A 15,614-nucleotide genomic window follows, 5' to 3' on the forward strand; every position below is an offset into this window, starting at 1 on the left:
GAGGTAAAAAAGTCAAAGTTGATTTAACAGAAATGAAAACCGGGTGAAATATTTGAGAGCCACCTCATGGTAATGTCAAGAATGACGCTCACAAATTTCACACCTGGTGACTTTAAATCAAACACTGTTTGTCCCAACAAACATAAACATAAACATGAGCGTACTCTGTTGGCAACGTGCTCCAGTGTAACCGGCCTCACAGTTGCACTGGCCCGTCACAGCGCCGCAGCTGCCGTCCCCGTTCCTACAGTCGCAGGTTTGTGCACAGTCGGCTCCCCAGTGTCCTGCATCACACGCTGTAAAACATCAACATCAGGTTTGACTGTCAAAAACACATAATCACCACAGTTACATTTCACCCCACATGGTCCTGTCCTGGTTTCACTCTTACTAACTTACCCTTTCTGCAGTTGTGTCCAGTCCAGCCAGGAGGGCAGGTGCACAGTCCGGTCACCGGGTCGCACCGAGCGTTGTTCTCACACACACACTTCATTTGGCATTCTTGACCAAACCGTCCGTTCGGGCAGGCTGAACAATGAAAACATCATTTATTCTAGTGAGTCTCTGCTGTGTCTGAGCCTGTGTTTGGTAGAATTACATTTGTTCTTCCTCCTAAAAACATGTCCACAGTTGTTATTGAGACAATAAAACAAGTGTTGCCTCCCTTTCCTGTCCACACTGCACCACTGCATGAGTTCAATATTTCACACTGCTGTCTTCCTCCTGGAAGCTGGGTGATAGCACTGTTTAATGCGTGTTGCTATGGAAACTGACCCCCCCCCCCAAAAAATGCAGATACTCACCGTTTTGGCAGAGTTTTCCCATGAATCCTGGAAGACAGTGACAGGAACCATTGTGTTTATCACATGAGGCGCCGTTCTCACACGCAGGACAGGTTTCTCTGCAGCCTGCACCCCAAAATCCCTCCTGACACACTGTCAAGACAAATCATGTTCATGTCGAGTTCTGTATTAAGCTATGAAAAAGAAAGAAAAGAAGCATTCGCACACTCACAGTTCTCGCAGTGTTTTCCTGAAGTCCCTGCAGGACACTTGCACTGTCCCGTCACTTTGTCACACGGGGCACTGGTGCAGTTGCAAGAATGAACGCAACCTGCTCCAAATGTCCCTTCTGGACAGTCTGACACAAAGACACACAGAGGGACAGTGTCTCAAAAAAACCAAACAATGGGACAAATGATAAAAGTGAGACTTAAGTGAGACTCGTTGCCTACCTTGATCACAGTTGTCCCCGTGACGACCAGGAGGACACTTACGCTGACACTTTCCTGTCACATGGTCACAAGACACTCCCGGGGGACAGGAGCACGTCCTCTCACAGCCAGCTCCAAACTTACCCGGGTTACATTCTAGAGAAAGAGGAGGACAGATTGATTGACAACTGAATATAAAATCCTACATGTGTCTTCATGACCAATGTTTGGATTCCTTTTGTCAAGAGTCCAGAAATAACTCATTTTAATGCACCTGCATCTCAGAAAGTTGGATATTCTTATTATTACTGAAAGCACTTTATTCTGCCAAAGTCACATCTATGGTCAGTACAGGGTGTTCAATTAACCTAATGCCCAATCTGCCTGTACTGTATTATGTCTTTGGGCTGTGGGAGGAAGCTGGAGAACCCGGAAAGAACCCACACACACATGAGTAGAACATGTGCATTTACTGCAAACTCTCACACACAGAAACACTACTTTACAGCAACTTTCCCAAAGTAGTAGTACTAGTAGTAGTAGCAGCATCATTATCATTATTATGGCCTCATTGTGAGCAGAGCATTTTAGCGTAAACTCACCTTCCTTGCAGGTGTTGCCCTGGAAACCCGGTTTACAGACGCAGGTGCCATAGCGGCGGTGACACTCCTGAGTGTTCTGCTGGACACAGTGACACTCGTCGGAGCAGCCGGGTCCAAACATCCACTTAGGACAAGCTGGAGAAGAAAGAGAGCTAAATGAGAAGAACTGAACAAAAGAAGAACAAGACAGAGTGTTTTCTTTTACTGCCACATTACATTTCTAACCGAAAATATTCCAAATTTTAACAACAACTAAAGGCCACATTATACTTCTCCGACTGCGTATGCGTTATCCGTCTGCGTCACCACGGAGACGCCTCAAGCCTTTATACTTCTGCGTCGTGGTGACGGACACGCGCTGCAATTTCCCGCCCGATCAGTAGGGGTCGCTGCGCAAGGTTGTTGTGCTTCTGGCTACAGTGAGCAATGGCGTCGAGAGAGAAAGACTGTTGTTGTTGAAACAGTGGCCGTTTCTCACTTTTCTGTGTCACGGAACGCAGTTTTAAGATCATTTGAGGCGAGAAATTGGCCATTTAGAGTCTAAACATGTGCTGTGTGTGTTAAGATATGACGTATTTATAGTTCGGCAGCGACGTTATCGGCGGGGATGAGCTCCGCGTCTGTGGACGCTCGGGGGCGCACTGTGAGCCGGCACAGAGCAGCTTCCCTCGGCCTGTCCTGAGGACCAATCGTAGCTCTTGCCGTCTCCGTTGTCCCTTGACGGAGTGACGGACACTTAAAAAATATTTTGTGCAGTCGGAGACGACGCAGAGACTCTACAACAGGTTCTGCGTCGACGCAGAGGACTCTGAGTAGCCTACGCAGAGCACTTTACGCAGAAGTTTAAATTGGGCTTAACTTGTTACAATTTAGTATTTTTAATATACACGACATGATAAGATGTTACAAGACCATGCTATGCCACATTCAAAATAATTCCATGTTGTTTTTTAAGCAGAACAAACACTTGTAAGGTGTCACGAGCGACAGTCGGCAGATGTTGTGTTGGTGTAACTTACGAAGGTGGCAGAAGCGTCCGTACAGTCCTGGATCGCACAGACAGGCTCCGTAGGTTCGATGGCAGCGTCCATTGTTGGCACAGTTACACTTCTTGTTGCACTGTTTTCCATAGAAGCCCTTTGGACAACCTGAACACAGACACAGCATATATTAAATAAAAACACAATTAAATGCAAAAGTTTTCACTAAACAAAGGTATAATAACAACAACTCACCATCCTGGCACAACTCTCCACTGACTCCTGGAGGACAGCGGCAGCTCCCAGCGACAGGCTCACAGCTGGCTCCGTTTTTACACTTACAGTGAAAGGAGCAGTTTTTACCAAAAAATCCTTCAGGACAAGCTGTGACAGAAACGAAAGGGTTAATCAATGCTAAAGTTTCTGACTGTGTGTGTGCGTGGAGTCGGAGCTCACTCTGGTTGCAGACGACGCCTGTCCATCCATCAGGACAATCACAGCCGTTCTTCCAAAGATTACATTTCCCTCCGTTTGAACAGTCATCGCAGGTCAAACTGCAGTCGTGTCCGAAGGTGTCGTCCAAACACACTGAAAACAACACAGTAATGAATGAACACGACCGTCATCTACACGCAGCCCATTAAGACTGGTGTGTAAAAGGCCGCCATAGGAAAAAGGATCATCTTTAGTCACATTTTGCAGTCTGCACACTGGACTTTGAAAACTTTGAGAGACGCTCACACTAAAACTCTTTAGAGTCCATTTAGTCTGGACAAAAAACACAAGCCTTGGACCTCCTGCTTCAGACCAGCTGCCGGTGCACATAAGCCTGTGTATGACTGCCAGAGTGTGGTGTTACAGTATGTAGCGACAGTCTGGGAGCATGCAACACAGTAATTAACCCCCACCATGTGGTCTGTTCCAGTCTGCAGTAAATTAGCCTGTCAGACAGCTTCTTGTAGCCCCCAGAAGTTACACTGTGGTAATCAGATACAGGTCCCTGTTAATGATAATGAGTCGTTAATGGTTCAGGGAGAAAAAAAAAAAAAAAAAAAACTCCAACCAAATTTCTCTGCCAAGTTATTTTCGGCCCTCAGTTCCCCCTCGTCATCTTCGTAGTCATCGTAGCGCTCCAGAGGTTGGCTGTAGTCCTGTAGCAGCGTGATCTGAGGCCGATGGAGAGGCAGCTCCATAGCACCTCCACTGGACAGGGCCTCAATTGCATCTTGTAGTGCTAAAAAAAAAAAAAGACATTAAATAAGATTTTGGTGAGATAACTTTTTTCCTTGGAACAGTATGGTGGCACATAAAATATGCAAAGAAAGTTTATTAGCTGGGCTTAGCTCGACTTTGTTTGACTTATTTCTCATGAGCACATTATTTGTTCCATTAAAGGCTTTTTCTTTTTCTTTCAACTTTACCAAAAGTTTCCAGAGCTCCACCTCGACTGAAACCTGCTGTTAGTGGCATCGTCTGCTTTTCATCGTAGGAAAAGAAAGTACAACAGTAAATAACTAAATGAACCATTCCATTTAGCTGCTTCAGGTTCATGGTCCTGGTGTTGTCATATCTTACTGCAACAGAACTTTTGATATTAATGTAATTAGTAAAAACCTGTGTTATCTATTATTAAAATACTACTTCCTTTATTGGTTGGCAATATTCTCCTATCTCCTATATTATCCTACCTACTTCTAGACTTCAAGTTACTTCACAACTCAAATTTCTAAGGTAACAAACGCATCCGGGCCGATTATTGCGCCGATATTCGGCATTTTGATGCAAATCGACCATTTATTATTTATTATTTATTAATGTATTTCTATAAAATGTCAGTTAACTTGGTGTTTAACAGTTAAGAGATGCTGCTGATCCTGGGAACTCCCTGCACTTTTTGTTTTTGTTTGAACTTAAAGCAAAGAAAAGTGAAAGAATAAAAATAACATTTCAGTTATATTGAAATTTTGGAAAACTTAATTTACTGTAGAACACATTAGGGAGCTATTTATTTGTTGAAGTTTTCATTTAACTTTATAAGACCTGCTGCTGCGTCTGGGAGCTTCCTGCACTTTTTGTTAGAATTTTAAAACAAAGTTGTCTAAAACCTTGAACATGTTGCAAATCTGAAAAGCTGTTTAATAAACATGTGCTTAAAGGCATTTAAACAAAGTAAAGTGTTGGTGTTTGTATTATCCAAAAACAGCAATATTTTCACTTTTACTGCAAATAAATATCGTCTGCAAATATCGTTATTGGCCTCCTTTACTACTTTGTCAAATCTATCTGTGATGTTAAAAAAAAAAAAGCCATAATATTCTATCTTGTAACATATTCTGGAGCTGCTGAACTGTGAATTTCTCTGTGAGATGAATAAAGTATCTATCTATCTATCTATCTATCTATCTATCTATCTATCTATCTATCTATCTATCTATCTATCTATCTATCTATCTATCTATCTATCTATCTATCTATCTATCTATCTATCTATCTATCTATCTATCCATCTATCTAATAATCGGTATTGGCCCTGAAAAAAAACATATATCGGTCTAGCTCTAGCTGATACTCACGGGTGCACGATTGCCGGTCTTCGTCCAGACGGAAACCAGAGCGGCAGAAACACTGGAAGGAGCCTGCACTGTTCTGGCACGTGTGATCACAACCAGCGTTACTGGCCAGACACTCGTCCACATCTAAACATCACAGAAAACAGAAAACAGCACATTATTTAAGTGCTTTACCTTCACCGAGAGGCGAAGCAGAGCAAAAGACCAAGAATGCTGCTTACGTTCTGTGTCAAACTTAATGCACGTCTTGGTCGTTCAGTTCAAACTCACCGTCGCAGCTACATCCATCCGAGTTGAGCCTGTATCCTGCAGAGCAGTAGCACTCGTAGCCTCCGGGGTAGTTGGTGCAGTCCTGCTCGCAGCAGTGGCTCTGCTCTCCACACTCGTCCACGTCTGCCAAAACACAGCGAGACAAAAAGTTACGAGGACTGAGTTGATACGTGTCTCTGCCCAGAGGGAGGAAAAACATTTTATAGGATCGTGTAAAGTTTAGCAACCAGATGAGGTCAAGGTCACAACTTGAGAATAAAATGAGTTCTAAGCCTCACCCAGAAAACATCACATTCAAAATATTCTCCTTAAACTTCACTTGATCCACTGATGGTAAAGCTTTGCTATTTCTTAGAGGAAGAAGGATTTGCATTTTGAGCGTCCAGATACTCCTTAAAAAAAGTATCTGTCATCACTGAAAATCGAGACCACCCAAGTTTAGGAAATTATAGAAGGCACCAGGTCAGGTGTGAAAGTTGTATGGGGACACGTTTTCATAATTCTGACACAGACTAACACTACCGTTCAAAGGTTTGGGGTCACCTATACAATTTTTTTGTGTTTTCCCATTAAAAGTCACACTTTTATTCATCGAAAGAGTTGCAAACTGAATAGAAAATATAGTCAAGACATTGACAAGATTTGAAATAATGATTTTTATTCCAAATAATAATTTTGCCCTTTCGTCAAAGAACCAGCAAAACTGTTTTCAGCTGTGCTAACATCATTGAACAAGGGTTTTCAAGGGTTTTCTAATCATCTAATAGCCTTCTAGCAAACTCAATGTACCATTAGAACACTGGAAATGGGCCTCTATACACCTATGTACATATTCCATTAAAAACCAGACGTTTGCAGCTAGAATAGTCGTTTACCACATTAACAATGTATAGAGTGTATTTCTGATTCATTTAATGTTATATTCATTGAAAAAAGGTCTCTTTTCCTTCAAAAATAACAACATTTCTAAGTAACCCCAAACTTTTGAACGGTAGAGTATTTGCAAAGAGCTTATCATGACCACAGAACACAGAAAACATCCATTTACCAACAGATACCACTTGCGTGAACGTTTTTTGGGAGCTGGGAGAGTATTCTTTGTTTCTGAATCAGAATGGCGAAACCCTCTGGGTCTCAACTGTCCAGAGGAATTTGGCCGCATCAGCCTGCCAAAAAGTGTCCTTGAAATTTTCCACTCTTTTCAACTTTTGATCTGGTGTCAAACGGTCAGGGTCACCCGTCTTTGCAGACGTTTCGCTCATCGCCCAAGGTGTCAGTCAAAACAGCGTGAGCTGAGCCAACGCTGACATACGAGGGTCTCTGCTGCGCGTTTGACACTCGCGCGTCTATCGTTCATGACCATGTGGAGAATGGCCTCCGTTTGACCCTGCATGGGCGTCTTCCATCGCGGGGTCATCTCTGTGGCCCGCTTAAAAAATCAGCAACCCACTTCTTTTCACATTAACAGTGAGAGAAGTGCAGATACTTTAACTGCAGGCAAAGCTCTGGCTTCTATCTTGTCCTTTTTTTTTTAGGATTCCCTCTCAGTTACTTTCTTTATAAAGGCTGACCAAAGTAAATATTCAGTCCTAAAAAACAGAATGTGACTTATTCCTTACCAACGCAGGTCTTATGGTCCACGTCTAATCTGTAACCATGGTTACAGGAGCAGACAGGACCGTTGTTTGAATGCTGGCAATGGTGTGAACATCCACCGTTGTTGTTTTCACAGCTGTTCACAATCTCCATCTCGATTTCTGTCACAGAGATATGAGTGCGTGTTAATTATTAAGTATCTCAGAACTATCTAACTACACTATATATCCACGTATATAATAGTAGAGACATGTGATTGTTTGAACTGACTGTAGCACTGTTTTCCATCCGACCCCAGTTCGTAGGCTGTGTTACAAACGCAGGCGTAGGAGCCCAGAGTGTTGTGGCAGCCGTGAGCACAGTTGGCTGCTTCTGTCTCACACTCATCAATATCTGTTCAAGGGGAAAGAAGAAAAAAAGAAGAAAAAAAAGTGAATTATAATGGAGAGCATCTGGTCAGCACACGTTCATTTACATTCACCACCACATGATGTTTCTCTCTAATCAAAATACGTTTCTTGCGATAAAAACTATCTTTCACACCGTTCTTACCGCATAAGTCGGTAGTGACTGTGAAAATACCGGCTAAAAAATTCAGTTTCATCTTTGTACTTGAAAATTTTTTAAATTATGTCTCTTAAATTGATTTTTAAAGGTTTCCGTTTATGCATCATTATTATCCTTCGTGGTGAATTTACCTGCACAGGTTTTCCCGTCTTCAGCGAGGATGTAACCGGCTTTACAGTCGCACTGAGCTCTGCCGCCGTCGACTCGACACAGGTGCATACAGCCTCCGTTGTGATCTGCGCACGGATTCTGCACTGAAACACAAAAACGCACACAAATTTATTTTGGTGAAAAGGGTAAAATGCCGCACGTTTCTTTAAAGGGGGGCATATTATACCCTATTTCTCCAAGTTAAACTAGTCCCTAGCAGTTCAATCACCCTGCCAAATCAGCCCTGTTCAGAACGCTCGGTTTAGTAGTATCAGCCACACAGGCAACTGGGAGCTAACAGCAGTTAGCATTTGGAAAAGTGTTCATTTGCAGGCTCTAGCAGACACATTGCCGTCATATATAACATGTATCCACTGGACAGATAAATCCTCTGAGGCTGCAAGTTTGTGTAGAACTCTGTGCTGCACTGTGGAGCCAAGAATAGAACTTTTAGCTGACTTCCGGTTTCCGGATACCGTTGCCCTCGCCTGCACTCTCGCGTGTTTTACGGACAAACAATTCCATGAATTTAGCGCATTGTGACGTCCCAGTGAGCGCAGAAGTCAACATCGTGTGTTTTATCTCCTGTACTTAGACTGAGGAGGACCACAAAAACATGAGTGAGTCATATTTTTTCACACTTTGCTGACTGATAGGACCTCCAGAATCCCAATGTATAAGGATTTAAATGATTAAAAAGTTGTTTTTGCCTAACATGTCACCTTTAAAGCTCTCTCCGCATAGTTGTGTGTGTGTGTGTGTGTGTGTGTGTGTGTGTGTGTGTGTGTGTGTGTGTGTGTGTGTGTGTGTGTGTGTGTGTGTGTGTGTGTGTGTGTGTGTGTGTGTGTGTGTGATTGACTTGTATTAGCCTGTCTGGCATCTTGGATACAAACCCTCAGCACTGTAGAAATAAGAGGATGGACGTTCACAGCCAATAATTACAAAGTAAAAGCACATGAAAGACATATATGTATAATTTCCCACCTCTCAAGAGAAAAATACTTGACCACGCATCTTCATGAAGATTATGTCTAAATAACACTAGGACACAACCAAGAAAACTGCTGTGGATTACGTTAATTTAACGCCTCATCCCATGAGCGACAGTTAATTCCGCTCCAGCATAGGCTCTCTGTCGGATAATTACAGTTGGCAACAGTTAGAAGCAATATGTTTTAATGTGAATTCAATCCTCACAATCACACAAAGTACGCACTTTTACTCCACTCATTTCTGTCTTGTGTCATGTGTTGATGTCTACTTAGCGCTGCCTTACGCCAGACTTTGGAAACACGGGGCACTCACGTTTGCAGTGCTTGCCATCCTCGGCCAGCAAGTAGTTTGGCTTGCAGCGGCAGCGGAAATGGGCAGCAGACTGTTGCACGCAGTAGTGTTCACATCCTCCGTTGCTGATGGCACACGAGTGCACCGCTGAGAAGGCAAAAGAATGAAAAAAAGTGAGCGGCGCTGAGCTGCAGGGACGAATACAGAGACACTGACGTACAGGTGGAAGAGGGGAAGTTTGGACCGTACAACTCTCACAATCAAGATGCATCATCACCAAAGTGCCAAAAAGGGTCAGAGATTTGAACGACAGGTTCCTCTGCCGTTGGCAACATCGTCCACTGATGTTTCTAATACTCCAAGAATGGAGTCACGGGGTCCATTCATGCTTCAAGAGCACTCACGGTTTTTTTCCTCCCAGCTCCAAAATATTATGCAGCCACATGCAGAGAGTATGGAACAGATCTGACCCCTGCTGGCAGAGGGAAGAGCTGGATAAGATGAGTACAGTGGTTTGGTATGCACTGTCCTCTGTCCAGTACTGTATGTGTGGTGTCGTCGTATATCTAGTGCAAAGTTGACACACTTTCACTGTTTTGTCGTGTGGGAAATGCATTTTTCGGAGCATAGATTTAAAAGGACTAAATAGTTTCAGTCTGTGCACATTTTGCACATCAATTATTAGTCAAATCAGCCATATTTTTATGCATCTGGCATCACACAAGAGCCTCTCTGGGACAGTTGGGTCTCAGCTACGGTATCTGCTCTGTCATACAATGAAGCACCTTTGCTTCATGTTATCCAAAAGATGAAGAAATGAATGTCAGGTAAGGCTGGAAACAGAATTAAGAAGGACGGAGGTTGTGTTTCTTTATCCTGTGTGTATGTGTATGCATGTAAGTGTGAGATGGGTTGCAGGTGTGAATGTTTGACTGAAAGTGTGTGAGAGTCCAGGTGGATCCTGGGAGGTGATTGTTACTGCACAGGAACCACTTACAGCCACTAACTGCCATCAGACAGTGTTGTGCTTGTTTCTAATGAACCTTTAAAATGGTTTGTTTAGTTTGTTGCTGGTGGTTTCTTGGGAGTTGGGAAGAGGGAGTCTCCTCGTTCAGGTTGCGACCAGGTTTTCCTCTAGGTCTGGTCGTAACAGTTGGTCTAATTATACGCTAAATAAAAGTTTATCTACAGCTTTTCTCCGATGCAGCTCACCTGAAATCAACCTTCTCCCCTCAACTCATAAAAATGTAAGCACTTACGAAGGCAGGTGCGACCGTCCACATGCAGTCGGGAGCCCGGGTGGCATTCGCAATAGTAGGAGCCTCTGGTGTTAATACATCTGTGCTGGCAGCCTCCATTATGGACCTGGCATTCATCAATGTCTGTAGAGGAAAGAGGGAGAAAAGAGGGGGGAAAAAACAGAAGCAGAGAGAAATTAGAGTTATTTCCCTAAATCCTCTCATTACGAGGGGGAAAGAGGTATTTAACGCAGGCTGTGGGTTAAAGTTTAGTCCCGAAAAAGAAAGAGGATGATGGATGAGAAGGGGAAAATAATCTACAAGTGCACTGCAGCTCAAACAAACAAATCCTCCATGTGGTAGCAACTACTAAACATTTAAAACCAAATTTAAATTCCTCTTGCTTCCATCCAAAAATCCCCTGGGTGCAGCAGACGTTCGAACGACGCTAAACGTACACATTCCTCTCAAATAGGCACCGAGATTATAAACAAATAAAAGAACGGGGGTTAATTTGAGAACGTGGTGGTCGGCGGAACGTGACGCTGTGCGTGAGATTAATCTACGTTTTCAAAAACACTTCTTGTTTCTCGGGGTCAAGGAGCAGTAATTTGTTGTGTGTGTTCCACCGCAGAGCCGCTGTGAGATGTGAGCCCATTGTTTGGAGTTACATTAATGGTCTGTCTGCTGACATCAGCATCATCAGCCCAATTTGGACATGAAATCAAAGCCCCCCTTCCTCCCCCGAGCGGTGGCAAGTCACCTGTTTGCGTCAGCGTTGCTAAAATTATCTGAGGAGTTACTGGAAATGTTGCCGAGTCAAACAAGTGACATAACACAGTGAGAGGGTGAGCGTGGGTGGCTCTTTGGCTGCGGAGGTTGTCTGTAAAACAGCGAACACATCATAAAAGACTATTAGTCCGTGAAAAAGTTGAATGTCTGTTTGATAAAATGTGTCGTTCCGTCCAGTCCTGACTGCAAGGCAGCCATTATAGCAACAGAGTATTTGAAGAATTCAGAGAATCTCTGTGAAAACTGTTAAAAAAAAAAAAAAAAAGGAGGTTTTATTATCCTCTCAAGAAAACAGGATAATAACGCTTTTATCACAGGGAGCGTACATTCAGTGTTGTAAACAAGTCCGTAAACGTCCCTGTGCAAACAAACCACATAAATGATTTCTCAACATTCATTACTGTGTTCCCTCCCGCCCCAAAAATAAACACACAATCTTGTTGTAAACTAAATGAGGTGAACAAATCTACACATAAACACACACAGTCGTCCTCCTCCTCTTCCTCACGTATACTTCACACACTGATACAGTGAAGTTAGATGAAGATGGAGCAGGAGACTGTGATTATTATTATTTAATTCTTTCATTTTCTATTCACATAGCTTGCGCACCACTGGTGGTACATGGAACCATGCATATAGTAGTATTTTAAATAAGAATGATGAAAAACTAAATATTCAATACATGAAAAAGATCATCAAAAAAGAAAGAAAGAAAATAAACACTTGTTCAGCGTGATGCTGACTATTATTATGGAACATTTGAAGTCAATTTTTGAAGAAAGTCAGCTCACATGGCAAATGGATATGGATAATTTCCTGAATTTCAAAAATTCACAAAAATTATTCCTTAAGAGGTTTGCAAATATTTTCGATGGATCCTTGTTCAGGGAGATGGCGACTATTATGATGAAAAATTTCAAGTCATTCCGAGATACTTTTTGTTTTTGTGAAGAAAGTCAGCTCACTGTCAAAGTGTATCAGGGCAAATGGATCATTTCCTGAATTTCAAAAATTCATTAAAATTATTCCTTAAGAGGTTTGCAAATATTTTTGACGGATCCTTGTTCAGAGCGATGCCGAATATTATGGTGGAAAATTTCAAGTCATTCTGAGAAACTTTTTGTTCTTGTGAAGAAAGTCAGTTCACTGTCAAACTGCATCAGGGCAAATGGATCATTTCCTGAATTTCAAAAATTCATTAAAATTATTCCTTAAGAGGTTTGCATATATTTTCGACGTATCCTTGTTTAGGGTGATGCAGACTATTATGGTGGAAAATTTCAAGTAATTCCGAGAAACTTTTTGTTTTTGTGAAGAAAGTCAGCTCACTGTCAAAGTGCATCAGGGCAAATGGATAATTTCCTGAATTTCAAAAATTCATTAAAATTATTCCTTGAGAGGTTTGCAAATATTTTTGACAGATCCTTGTTCAGGGTGATGCCGACTATTATGATGGTGAATTTCAAGTCATTCCGAGATACTTTTTATTTTTGTGAAGAAAGTCAGCTCACTGTCAAAGTGCATCAGGGCAAATGGATCGGTTGACTTACTGATTTGAAATTTTAATTCATTTAAATCAAATCTTTAACAAACACCCAAAACCTGAAATACTTATGATATAATACACGACGGAGGGAAAGTTGTTGTTTAGTTGTTGTGTTGTTATAAATTCTTAGGAAATATCAGTGTCACTAGTGCATTAAAATGGATTTTATATTTATGTGAAAATACCGTTCGCATAAAAAGACTTTGACAGAAATCCAGTATATGAGCATAAAGGGAGTAAAATCAACTTGATGAAATGGTGAAACCTGCCCAAGACATTTGTTTTATTGAATATCTTATGATTAAGTGCCTTCCCAATAATATCCCACAGCATCCTGAAATACTGTGTTGGGGTGAAAGTGAGTTTCTAAATTTTCCCTCTTCTTTGATGATCTGCAGCCAAGTGTAGTCCAGGGAAGCTGGCAGGAGCTCTCCTTTCATTTTTCCATCCACGCTCCACACTCTCCCTCTGGTTTGGTTTCTCATGAAAACGTCTCCAGCTTTTTTTGCAACTGCGGTGCAAGCGCAATGAATCCTCTCCCATTCTGGTTTTCTCTACGTCCAGAACACGATCACTCTCAAAGCTCCGAAGCCAAAGCCTCAGCTGGCTTTTGGCTTTTTACAAAAAAAAGGCACATTAATTCTCAGCCCCGCAGCAAACCTACAGCACCGCGTCATCTTTCACGGAAAACATTGTGGCCCGTGTTTGATATAGTGTCGCGTTTATTGTGAGATGAATGTTTTACGACTTGTTTTATCTCTAAGAAAGACATCCGAGTAAAGCAAGAAGATCAAATGGGATTATGAGCAACATGACTGCAATACGTGTTAAAATATGCTTTATCCCCCCGCGAGCGCTGCACTCAACTGCCAAACATGAAAAGAAATATTCGTCAATAATCTCTCTAAAGAGTGATTTGCTCTCAGGCTTCTGTTTGTGTTAAGCGCGTACAAAGAGCCTCTCGTGATTCACAATTCATGTTTTCATGTGCTCTCCAATCTCTGCTGATAAAAGTGGACCCTTTCCTCGGCTCGGATCACAGAGCGCTTTATGTGGGCAGTGCCAGACCTCTGCAGCACGGCAGACTCCGTATCACCGACACTGATTAACCCGTCTCCATGAACTATGAATGAGCCCACACAAATACTCTCAATGCACCATTAACTAGGTGCTTACTTACCTATATAAGTCGCATCCTCGCCCTTTTATTAGTAATCATGAAGCACGTATTAACACCTTATTCTACATAACCTTATTATGGCATGAAGTAAGATTTTTTCCTACATAAGGTGTTAATACGTGCTTAATATTTACTAATAAAGGGCTAGTATGCTACTTATATGCATGTTAGTAAGCACCTAGTTAATGGTGAATATGGAGAATATGATGAATGGTTACCAAAAACATATATTTCACTTTAAAGTAAAATGAATTAATAAAAAGTGAGAGTATTGCATTCTGGCTGCGAGATCTTAACTTACCTGCCGCCTGGTAGCCCAGATTGTAGCCATGGTATCCATGGTAACAGTGCGGCCTATAGCAAATCCTCCTGTAGTAAGTGTACGGGAAGTTGGCCGCAGATGTCAAACATGCCATCACTTCGACGAGCGCAAAGAGGAAAGTCCCCAGTCGAGATGATAAAGCCATGGCGAGAGGATAAAGTCTCACGGTATTATTAAAAAAAAAAAATGCTTCCAAAAATCTACTGTACTTCCATTAAAGACGTGAACTATGACCAGTGACAGTTTTTCCAGTGAAGGCTCCTGCTCTGATGTAACATGGTAAGTGAAGTGGTTCTTGTTCCCTCTGCCTGTTGATTTTTATGTCCTCCTCTCTTCCTCCATCTCCCTCCCATCGACCGAAGCTAAATGTCCAGCACATTAAAGATCCTCCTCCTCCTCCCGGCTCTCATCCTGAGCCTAAACTCTTTCCTAAAGTAAAAGGTACAGCACGTACAAAAAAAAAACTAAACCAGTCGTGATTTATTCCTCTTTTCCCCTTCAGTATATCACTATTGTGCCACAGTGTGTGCACGCGTGACAGCCCATCATTCACCAGAACAAAGAACGTGTGCAAATGAAAGGACGGGGTTGACATTTTTCTTTTGATATTGACATGTATAAAAAAAACAAAAAAAAAGAAATCCGCCACCAAAGGAATGCCAAAGAAGTCAAACACCGTTTTTATTTTTTTAATCCAACATCTGAGAAAGGAATGAGCTTTGCAGTAAAAAAAATGGTCTTTTCAGGAGCGCTGAGCACTGTGGTCCTCTCATCTGCTGCCAACGCATACGTTCAAACGCAGCAGCGAGCAGGACGGCAGCAGCAGCAGCAACTACCGAGCCTCTATGTTCGCGGAGACCTCTGTCGTTCCTAACACTGTTCCTCTCCATTAAAGCCTCTGTAACACACACCTGTCCTGTCACTACGCCGCGCCTCACGCGAACAGACTTGCAGACTCCACACGCATTATTCATAAAAATGCATATTTGTGCAGAGCGTAACGTTATGCGGACAACTGTGCCAGCCGGGCGAGGAGTGGAAGACAGACTGCAGGCTCTGAGCCATAACTGCAAAAAAAACTCGCAACTCGGATCGAGTATCAAGAGAGATCAAAAAAACGAGTGGAGCGACGGTGAGATGTTTGTCTTATAGAAAATGACAGAAGCCGTCCTGCTTTCAGGTTAACGAGAGCGTGTTATTTATGCCTGTCGATTTTGAAGAAGACGTTTCTCACCATTACGACAGGTGACAAATACGGGGCAGACCATTACTCGCTAAAGGCCACATTATACTTCTCCGAC

The 15,614-nt window shown here is 42.4% G+C and overlaps 1 protein-coding gene across 1 annotated transcript in view; it reads right to left on the reverse strand.

Annotated features, from left to right (window-relative positions):
* Nucleotides 1–15,614, reverse strand: part of megf6b (multiple EGF-like-domains 6b) — a gene marked incomplete at its 5' end in the record, with an annotated part of 71,271 nt that overhangs the window by 18,775 nt on the left and 36,882 nt on the right. Inside the window, 17 exons of the mRNA XM_083892599.1 lie at nucleotides 165–296; nucleotides 400–528; nucleotides 804–935; nucleotides 1,015–1,140; nucleotides 1,235–1,369; nucleotides 1,816–1,950; nucleotides 2,835–2,963; nucleotides 3,051–3,179; nucleotides 3,252–3,383; nucleotides 3,859–4,029; nucleotides 5,369–5,491; nucleotides 5,636–5,758; nucleotides 7,255–7,392; nucleotides 7,502–7,624; nucleotides 7,930–8,052; nucleotides 9,254–9,379; nucleotides 10,492–10,614. Coding sequence (XP_083748725.1) covers nucleotides 165–296; nucleotides 400–528; nucleotides 804–935; nucleotides 1,015–1,140; nucleotides 1,235–1,369; nucleotides 1,816–1,950; nucleotides 2,835–2,963; nucleotides 3,051–3,179; nucleotides 3,252–3,383; nucleotides 3,859–4,029; nucleotides 5,369–5,491; nucleotides 5,636–5,758; nucleotides 7,255–7,392; nucleotides 7,502–7,624; nucleotides 7,930–8,052; nucleotides 9,254–9,379; nucleotides 10,492–10,614 — 2,229 coding nt within the window. The remainder of the gene's footprint in view (nucleotides 1–164; nucleotides 297–399; nucleotides 529–803; nucleotides 936–1,014; nucleotides 1,141–1,234; nucleotides 1,370–1,815; nucleotides 1,951–2,834; nucleotides 2,964–3,050; nucleotides 3,180–3,251; nucleotides 3,384–3,858; nucleotides 4,030–5,368; nucleotides 5,492–5,635; nucleotides 5,759–7,254; nucleotides 7,393–7,501; nucleotides 7,625–7,929; nucleotides 8,053–9,253; nucleotides 9,380–10,491; nucleotides 10,615–15,614) is intronic.

Source organism: Microchirus variegatus (genome assembly GCF_963457635.1).
Source record: "Microchirus variegatus genome assembly, chromosome: 7".
In the NCBI taxonomy this organism is placed as follows: Eukaryota; Metazoa; Chordata; class Actinopteri; order Pleuronectiformes; family Soleidae; genus Microchirus; species Microchirus variegatus.